This window comes from Argiope bruennichi, chromosome 1 (assembly GCF_947563725.1).
Source record: "Argiope bruennichi chromosome 1, qqArgBrue1.1, whole genome shotgun sequence".
NCBI classification, from domain to species: domain Eukaryota; kingdom Metazoa; phylum Arthropoda; class Arachnida; order Araneae; family Araneidae; genus Argiope; species Argiope bruennichi.
Window position 1 is genome coordinate 47,743,113 of NC_079151.1, and position 10,937 is coordinate 47,754,049.

Below are 10,937 nucleotides of genomic sequence, written 5' to 3' on the forward strand. Positions count from 1 at the left end.
TTTATAATTAAGGAAAATAAAGAAGCAATCAATTTTTTTATACAAGTGAAAGAAGGATTCAGGAAATACAACTAACAGTAAAGATGCAAAATGATATTATGTAAAAGAGGAAACTTCCATAAAATAAAACAAAATTTGTTGTAAAAAGAAATGTTTACATAGTTTATGTTTGGGCTTAATACTGATGCTTAAAATTAAATTGAATTTAAATCCCCAAATTATTTTTAAATACATTTAAACTCGTATTTAAAATTATTTAACTGGTTAATATCCAGTTACTTCCCGAGCTACAAAATTTGATCCTGCCGAATGTAGGTTAAGTATGTCTAATTCACTACACAAGCGAGCATCTTTGCAACTCGGTTATCATAATGGTATTAAACTGGTATTTAAAAATAAACAATCGTTCAATCAGCTATTAAAGAGGAGGAACTTGACTCTCTTTGTCTCCGTTTACCTCTTCTAGAAGTATATAAGGCGATTGCAGTGCTGCAGAAGGCAATTCGAATCCTACACTTCTCTGCAAAGATGAAGTTAGTGGTAAGTAACTCAATTCAAAGCACTTGGATTACGGGCATCGTTGGATTACTTACTTTTATCTTGGACATAACGACCATAGTCTTACCTGTTATGAAATAATATAAGCAATTTTGAAATATTATATCATAGTTGCATATTCTGCTTCAGTTTAAATTTTCTAAGAAAATATCATAGTGCAAAGTGATAGGATGATAATGCTTCAAAATGCAGTGATTTCAATAATTTTAGCTGAAATATTTTGCCTTACTTATTTTATTTTTAATAATTTTAGTAATGAAACTGCTATATTTGTTTCGTTTTTGCAGTATTTTAATTATAATTATTGAGATAAATAAGGCAAAATATTTTTATTATAGTTCGTGGTGTATTGTAGTTTTCTCTTCTGAATTGAAAGCTTGCGGCTCAACAGATAATATAATAATTTTTTTCCCATCTGAATCTGTTTTCAAACTTATTATTATGTGCTGTGCCATCTGTAAAAAAATATACATATTTTATGATACTTACTTTCTCTCTCTCTTATAAAGCATTTAAATTAGTTGGTTTAATCTATGCAGATTAATTCTTAGGATTTTTTCATAATTTTTCAAACGTATTGCTTTTGACAAGATCTCAGTTTATGACATTTAAAGCAATAATTAGCGTAATAAAGCATAAATTAATTTCCGATACAAAACAAAGAAATTGCAAACATTTTAAAACTTTTTTTTTATAAAATCAATAAATGTTGAAATATTTAATAGTTCATTTAAAAATGTGCTTAATAATATTAAAAATAAAAAAATAGTTGAAATTAATATTTAATATATTAAAAGTTATATTTATATAATTCCTTTTGTTAATAATATAGATCTTAGAGCATTTTCAAATAAGCGGAAAAAATTAACTTTACCTACAAAAACAAGACTAAAGAATTAAATTTCTCATCATATGAAGAAATTTTATCCTGACCATAGTTTTAAGAGAACAATTTTTTAGTAATTATATATACTATTTCATTACAATTGAATGAAAATTTGTTGAATAGAAATTCACTTTGTATAAATTATTTTTTTTCTTTATAAAATGGCTTAGTAAAATTTATATGTCTAAAATCCAATTATGTAAGAAAATGTAAGAAAATTTTAATTAAAATGTAAGAAAATTTTAAAGCATTTACTCTTCTTATAATTTATAATGCAGCAAGAGTCATTAAATTCAATATTTTTCTTCAATATATGCTAAATAATTTCTTGCAAGGAATGCAGGATTTTAACATAGATGAAATTTTTAATAAAATGAGTCATTTAATCAAATTTTCTAAGTTAAAACGCGTTTAATCTCTATAAATTTTTATTAATATCCAATAAATTAATAGTAAACCTCAGGAATAACCTTACAGTAAACTTTATTCACTTGATGTTTTACAACTTGATGTTATTTATATAAAATCATATAAAAAATAAGTAAAAGTTAGTAATTACCACCATATTTGTTATCAATTTAATGAAGTCTCTTTTTACAATTATATTAGATTAATAAAATATTCTTTGTATAAAACGGAAACAAAAATAGCGTATATATAAGGAAATTTTTCGATGTTTTATAGTTTTCACTTTTTAAATTAAATGAAGTGAAACCATTGAAAATGAAAGTCTCTCCAAGACACGGTTTAATGATTTGACTTCTTTTAATTTTACTGTTATCGTTATCTTCCAATTTTATTTCTTCTTTAATCAATAATAAAATAATGAAAAGAATAAATTAATATTGATAAAACGTTTTGCATTCTTTAAGTACAAATGATCAGTAGCATGTCATAATATAGACTTCCGTTTCTTTTTGATTTATTAAGAATTAAATACCATTTAATCTAAAAATAATAAATAGTAACTAATTTATTCTAAGTTTGCCTTTCTAATGGTTTTTGTCGAATCTCGAATTTGAATAATAAATTCATTTCAACAAAATTTAATCCATTTTGGTTTAATTAATTTTTGAAAATATTTCCTCGTGCAATTTAAAATCTTTTGAATAAATGTCAAAAAGTATCATTAGTGCTAACTTTGTTTGTAATTTGAAATCGAGGATTGTATGGTTAAAAAGAAGCATTTTGCGATATAAGATTTCATTTTATTCACTAAAAACACAACGAGATGCGTTTAAAGCACAACAAACTTAAAGCAGACGAAAATTCTTACATTTTGCAATTTAAAATCTTTAACAGCAATGCAATAGGGTTTGTTGAACTATTATGTGTATAATTGTAATTGCTCTTGTGAAATATTATTTCGAGTGGAATAAAATATTTCGAGTAAATCAATAAAAATGTGAAACATTTTATTTAAATTGCACCAAATGAACAGCAGTTAATTGAACTAAGTTGAATTGGTTTAATAAATCTATATTTTTGTTTTTGATATTTTATAGGACTATTTATTGTTCCCATATAATTTAATGGTAATTAAAATACCGGAATGATTTTTACAATTTCGTATAAAAGCTAAGCTTGTTGGCTTCTTTTTAAGTTTCAAATGATCTTATATAACAAATAATTTTTTTCCATCAATATGAAAATAATATCCTTCTGAATTCCACACATTTTGTTGTATCTTTATGTATGTAGATACTTCATCTTTCCCTCCTTGTGGCATGTGCATTTGGGGGTAACACTGAGGACAAGGCACCTGAAGCCAGATCATTAGAAGGAATCCCTGAAGCAAAAAGTGAAGAACTGCTTGGTCTTGGTTTAGGTGAGTGGCACGTCAGTTCTTAACGGTAACTAATTTATTTCATGATACCAATATTAACAAAAATAAATTAACTACCTTAGAGTTTTGCATGATCATGAAGTAATATTTCATATATGTTTTAATACGTCTACCTCTGCATTAAAATTTTCATCTAAGATTAAAAATTTTATCTATAATATTATAAATTGAAAAAATAACCAATTGGTACAATTGCATATAGAGCATATTGAGGAACGGGCTATCACCTGTAGGGGCCCTTTTGGTATATAAGTTCCAGTAGGTTCCTTTCCTCATCATAACTTTTAAAATCAGATATTTTTCATTCTTAATTATTTCAAATCTATATATAAACTATCTATATTGCATATTAAATAATACAATATTGTTTATCATATTATTATCTTATTTAATGAATTGCTTCAATTGGGTTTATAGATATAAATGGTTAAAATACATTATGGTGGTAAATTGAGATAAATACTTTAATTAAATATTTTATTAAGACTTGATTTCAACTTCTCGAGCATAAAAAATTTAATTTAAATTTCAAAATAAGTTTAAGCAGAACAGTGAACCACTTTATTTTTATCACAATTTTATAACTAATCAAAAATTTGATTTATGTGTTAATAAATCATTTGCAAGCAACTTTGAAAGCACGTGAACAAACTAAGAATGATGTACACTAAAAATAATGTACTAAACAACACTAAGAATAATGTACACTAAAAATAATGTGCTAAACAACACTAAGAATAATGTACAGAAATTTAGGTAATCTATTATCGTTATTTAAATTTGTTCTAATATGTAGACTTAATGTGAAAGCATGAAACAATGAAAAGCACACAAGCAATTTAACCGGAAAGTATAGGAAAAGAAATCAAAGGATTGGGGCTCCAGTTCTTTCCTTTAGGAGGGTGCCTAATTTGTTTAACCTTTCTAAACTTTGTTTCTTAATCAATATCTGAAACTTATTTATGATATCAATGTATTATTTACACTTTTAATTTGAATGGTCTAAATCCCTCTGGAAAATATGAGATTTTTAACTTCTTTATCGTTTTCTATACACAGAAGGTAGAAATTTGAAAATAAACAAAAATTATAAAAAAGAGTGAGGGGTGAATGCTTTTATAAACTATTCTAAAACAGTAGTATCGTGTAAATCTATAATATTTTAAATCAAAATTACTCATTTATCTTTTAGATAATAATACAAATCATTCTGGATATTTTGAAGAACAGATTTATCGAATTAACAAATAAGATTCACAATATAATGCAGGTTTTATTTTGCAGCCCTTATAAATTAAGCAAAAGATAATTCTGTAAAATATATTTTTATTTTCATATTGCTTATATATAACTTAAAACTTTCATAACAAAAATGTACTCTTTATAGGAGATGTCCAGACCAATTATGGCACTGAAGGCTCTCTTGAGAAAACCTTGAGCCTTCCAGGAGGTCACGAAATCAGCGCTGGAGTTGGAAAGGATGGAGGATTCGGCTATGGCTACACTACCGATGAACAAGGTCAAATCGGAGGACTCAGTGGTGTCTCCGGATTTGACCTTGGTGAAGGTTATGGAATAAGTGAGAAGAGCCACGGACTTGGATATGGCCACGGAGGTGGTGGAGGTGGCGGTGGACACGGACATGGAGGTGGACATGGACATGGACATGGACACGGTATTAGATTTTCACTTTCTTGAAAGAATTATCATTAGCAATAATAGTTTTATTCATTTCGATATAACTAATTTCGATGTGTAATTAATTACTGTAAAGTTATATTTAAAAGTCTGACAAGTATATGGCAGACTATCCTTTTAGAAAAATAAAATGAAAAATTAACTCAAAATCGAACAATTTGAATTAATTATTAATGAATTTATTGATCAGTATTACATAAGTTTATAATGTTAAGATATTAAAATTGAAATAGCAGTATAATTTTTTTTCTCTATATCACCTTTTAAATGATTAGATACTTAACATTATAAACTTATAATCATTGAATATTTATACTAATAATTTTAAATAAACTCTATAACATAAAGTATTGAAAATGAATTCAAATAAATCAAGTTAGGAAAGTTAAACAGATATTAGGTATTTTAATGCAGTAAAAAGTTCAGATACTATAAGAAAAGTCATCACTTCCCAAATCTGTTATCGATGGTACATTAAAATGAATAAAATTTGTAACAAAAATGGAAGTAATTGCATACGTATGTTTTACTAGTTTTTTTGTTTGTGACCGATATCAATTTTCAGGTGATGGACATGGTCATGGTCATGGACACGGTCACGGACATGGGCATGGACACGGTCATGGACATGGGCACGGACACGGTCACGGACATGGGCATGGACACGGTCACGGTCATGGACATGGGCACGGACACGGTCACGGACATGGGCATGGACACGGACATGGGCATGGTCACGGTCACGGACATGGACACGGTCACGGTCACGGTCATGGTCATGGTGAATATAAATGCTTCATTAATTTTGAATTTTAGAGCAATAGGATCTTTTTTTCAGAATTCCTAGAATTTTCAGCAAAATAAATGCATAATTATTTATCATATGAAAAAAAAATCCTTCGAACTGTTGGCACTTCTGTTTATTTTCTTACGAGAAAATTACGAGATAAATGAAAATCTAAATAAATACTAGAATTCACATTTATTAAAAGAAATATTGATATTGTTCTTGATACCTTACTTCTTAGTCCTTAAGAATAAATTCTTAGATTATGGGGGAAAGCAAACAATGAACAGAATGATTAAATTCGTTTGACATTAAATTATTTTGGTACTTAGAAATTGAGAATGACTGAAATGCAAAATATGCTTTTTCATTCTCAATTGAGTTTGAATTATTGCAAATAAATTATTTGGATATGATTTATCACAATAATAACTATTTGATAATCTTTGTTTCTTCAATATTTTAGTTTATCACATGTAATAATTAAAACAAGTAATAATCACAATCCTAGTCACAGATACTGCCATAGATAGGAATTTCAACATGAAAAACTGGAATATTTAATATTGAATCAATTCTAAATGTTCAAAAAATATATTCACATAACAAAAGATTTAGTTAACAAATTTTGGACTTTTAATTCAAGAATGATTTTATATTATATATTTAAATATTCTTTTAACCAAACAGGACATGGACACGGACATGGTCACGGGCATGGTCATGGACACGGACATGGACATGGGCATGGACATGGTCACGGGCATGGTCATGGACATGGACACGGGCATGGTCACGGACATGGTAAGGACATCTAAATATATTTGTATTGTATTTTTAATTATTCATTCAAATTTCTTATTTTCCCTTATGTAAACAATTATGAGTATTACAGGAATGTAATAATTCTTCATGGCTGAAAATACTGTCCTTTATCATTATCCTGTTTATAATCATAAAAAATATAATGTAATTTTATTTACATATACACATGAAGTCTTTATAAAAGGTTCCTGGTTTCCTGGATAAAGAACGGTTTGCACTTACTTGATTTTTCAACACTTTAATTTAAAAATTTGTATGATAGAAATTTAAAATTGAATTAATTATTCCCACTTTGGAGTCTTTATTATAAATTATTAATAGAAACTAATATAACTATATTTTTTAAACACATTATTTTTGTTTGCACATTTTTTATAATAGGTATAGAATTCTCATTTAGAGATTGTTAGTGAATTTTCTTCATCAATTGCAAAACAAATAGACACATTTTCAGTTTGTAGAAAACGTAAAAACTTTTAATGGAAATTAATATTTAGATTTGTAAAACAAATATAAAATTTAGTCATCATCACTGCTTACTTAGTTAATTCTTTATTTGTAATGTTGCATAATTACAGCTTACCTTACAAATGTAGCTCATTAAATTCAGGGAATTTTAGCTCCTATAGGATATAAGCATCATTTTCATATCTTATGTGTACATATAATTGACTATTGTTATGGTATTATGAACAAATTATTCTCCATAATAAATAAAATACATTTATTTTTATTGCTTATTTATTTACACCTGTATTTTATTAGATCCCACGAAAAAGGGATAAATTATTTTTTCGCTTATAATTTCGTTAATATTTTAAAAAATAATTCAACTTATTTCCTATCATTTTGCGAAATAATTTATTTATTAAGAAATGTAACGAACGCTTTCACAAGGGCAAGTAAGACAGCATATTTTATTTGAACTGATTCTCTTATATTTTCCTTTCCAATCAAGTTTTATAACATTGCAAATATTCTAGTAAAAATTCTAAATTTGAAAATTATTCTGTTAATACCTATGCATAATCTTAATAAAAAATAAATAGAAACAGAAGTAACTTAAAATTAATTTTAGAAACCTTATTTGTATTTTTATATTTTATAGGTCATGGACATGGACATGGTCACGGTCACGGTCATGGTCATGGTCATGGTCATGGACACGGTAATTTCAAACTCTTTATCATATTCTATAGAAGTTTTATAATTATAGATTATCAATTCTTAAAAATATTTACGAAATAGTTATTATTGACTGAAATACAAAATAATTATAAAAATATTTACGAAATAGTTATTATTGACTGAAATACAAAATAATTATAAAAATATTTACGAAATAGTTATTATTGACTGAAATACAAAATAATTATAAAAATAGTAGCCGAATTAAGCAATAAATAAATAAATTTAAAAAAATGTAGGATAAAAATACATGTCACGAGAAGAAAATATATTGAAATATATAATTAGAAAAGATATTGATTTATTTTTATTGGCGGTATTTTATATAATGTGTATAAAATAAAAGCTATGATTTGCCGTGGATACTTTATTGCTTATATTTATTTTACAAAATTTTTGCAGTTGAAATCGGATAGTCCTTTCTAAATTAAGCTATAATGAGGAAACAATTTTGTAGATTAAATAAAAACTAAAAGCTATAAACAATAACCAAATTTTCTTTACAATATAAATAAAAAAGAAATTTTAGACTTTTTTCTTTCATGATATATCTTATAATAATTTATAAAAATATGTCGAACTCCAGTACAATCCCTTGATTAGAAAAAGAAAGAACATTTTCACAATTTCCTGTAAAAATTATATTTCAGTATATAAATGTTTGCCTTTAATGCTATTAAACCTCCTGACATTCAATCCAGAAAGAAACTCTTCAACAAGACATGTCTTATGGAATTCATTTTATATCTACATTTCTTATGCTGAAATATTAAATTTATTGAATTCCATTTTTGATATTTATTTTTCAATGTAGGTCACGGACATGGTCATGGTCATGGTCATGGTCACGGACATGGTCATGGTCACGGACACGGACATGGTCACGGTCATGGACATGGACACGGTCATGGACATGGACACGGGCATGGACATGGTCATGGTCATGGACATGGGCATGGACACGGGCATGGACATGGTCATGGTCATGGACATGGACATGGACACGGGCATGGACATGGTAAAAGCATTTAAATATATTGTATAATGATTTTAATTTTTCATTTCAAAATATTTTTTTACTATTATGTAAACAATTATGTGTATTATTCAGGTAACTCCATTTTTGATATTGATTTTTTTCAATGTAGGTCATGGTCACGGACACGGACATGGCCACGGTCACGGACACGGGGAAGGTCATGGGCATGGGCATGGACACGGGCACGGACATGGACACGGGCACGGACATGGTCACGGACACGGACATGGACATGGTAAGGACATCTAAGTATTTTTTGTATTATGTTTATAACTGTTCTGTTCATTTCAAATTTGTTGTTTCGATTTACGTAAACAATTATGTGTATTATTCAGGTAGCACCATTTTTGATGTTGATTGTTTAAATGTAGGTCACGGTCATGGTCATGGACATGGACACGGACATGGACATGGACATGGGCACGGGCACGGGCACGGGCACGGACACGGACATGGACACGGGCACGGTCACGGTCATGGTCATGGGCACGGGCACGGGCACGGGCACGGACACGGACATGGACATGGTAAGAACATCTAAATAAATTTGTATTACGTTTTTATTTATTTTTTTCAAATATTTTGTCTTCCATTATGCAAACTTGAAATTCGGCTTTATATAATGATATATTTACAGCTAAAACAATTAATTTCTGACATTTTAATAATGTTTATAATTAGTTGGAGACTAACTTAATTGTAAAGAAAATAATCGCTCACATAACAAATCAATTTATTTATTATTTTTTCGAATAGGTCATGGATATGGACATGGTCATGCCCACGGTTATGGTAAGTTTACTGAAGTAAAATTATAAAAAATTAGATTGAGTAAATAAGATTAACTTTATAAAAGCGTATTTTATTACATACAGCATCTAATGCCTTCTAAATCCATCTGATCTATTTTGTAGGTCACGGTTTTGCTCATGATTATCGCTCAGGCAATGGTATCATCCTTCCCCACAATACTTTTGGTGCCACCTACGAAAAGGCACTTCCATTCGCCAGAAGCAATGAACCTGTGCTCAATTTGGATGCTCAAGAATTGGCCCACCTTGAGGGTATAGTAAAGAATTATTTTGGAAATGCCAACTTGCCTATCGGTCGATCTGTAGGTGGTCAGATACTTGGTGGTCCTATTGCTGGATCTGCTGAAGAAAATCTCGCATCTCTCTCTTCAGTTGCCAAATCACCTTGAACTAATGTGATAAATAACCTGGCATTGCCAGATCATCAAATTCAATCATTATTTGTAAGTGAATATTTAATATACTTTCAGATATTTAATTAAATTCTATATTACAAAAAATTGATTTTTCTTTTAGATATGTGTATACTGATCTAAAATCCAAGAAGTTCCCATTTCAGGATTCAAAATTTTCTTTACCTTATGCTATTACTGAATCTTATTTTGAATTAAACGGGATTTTCTAAACAACAGCTAACAGTAATGTTAATGTAAAATAGATACAACTTTTTTTTTCACTATTTAATTTATTGAAAACAGATTCTTGTAACATTGAATTCATTTTATTGCCAAAGCGTTTTTGTTTTAGTTTTTATTGCTCAAATCAATTTCATTTTATAGTCAGTTTTAATTTTCGAAAGTATTCCAGTCTGTAAGTTTTTAGTTCCTACATGGAAAATTCTAAATTCTATTGTTTAAAATTATACTATCAAAATTTTTCTATTGTATTATAGAGTTTATTACTTGATATACAAAATCTTGAAATTTGTTTTAATCATGAAATCGTTTTCTCAACAGATTTCTTCCACTTAGAAACAGCCGTTCCAGAGGAAGAAACGATGAATGTCTGAAGCTGACAAAGGTCAATACAATACAAAGTGTCACGTAGTTTAACCTCATACATATGTATCTTTTATGATATGCAATATGTTGCCAATTTTGTTATTTCTAGCCAAGTTTTGGAGATATTCATTGCAGATAAGAACAGAAATAAAGTTTTATTTATTTTATTCATATAAAAGCGTATTATTCTTTTTCTTGTAATATTATATTAAAACATTCTTTTTTAAAAATGTAAACCTCGACATAGTAAATATCCAAATGATTTAATAAAAATATTTACAGCTTTATATTTCAAAA

General features: G+C 27.9%; 1 protein-coding gene across 1 annotated transcript; it reads left to right on the forward strand.

Annotated features, from left to right (window-relative positions):
• Window positions 1-517: 517 nt before the first annotated feature.
• Window positions 518-9,192, forward strand: LOC129972553 (uncharacterized). Its single transcript, XM_056086735.1, has 10 exons — window positions 518-540; window positions 3,146-3,272; window positions 4,678-4,965; window positions 5,554-5,769; window positions 6,466-6,579; window positions 7,001-7,053; window positions 7,709-7,768; window positions 8,603-8,806; window positions 8,937-9,062; window positions 9,163-9,192. Exons 1-10 carry the CDS (start codon window positions 529-531, stop codon window positions 9,190-9,192), a joined length of 1,230 nt encoding a protein of 409 aa, XP_055942710.1. The 5' UTR covers window positions 518-528.
• Window positions 9,193-10,937: the final 1,745 nt, after the last annotated feature.

What these genes read in the sequence shown, in the direction of transcription:
- LOC129972553 (XM_056086735.1), top strand. An exon ending in ACTGCTTGGTCTTGGTTTAG is followed by an intron (nt 3,273 to 4,677) that starts GTGAGTGGCACG and finishes TACTCTTTATAG; the next exon opens with GAGATGTCCAGACCAATTAT. An exon ending in TGGACACGGGCATGGACATG is followed by an intron (nt 8,807 to 8,936) that starts GTAAAAGCATTT and finishes TTTTCAATGTAG; the next exon opens with GTCATGGTCACGGACACGGA.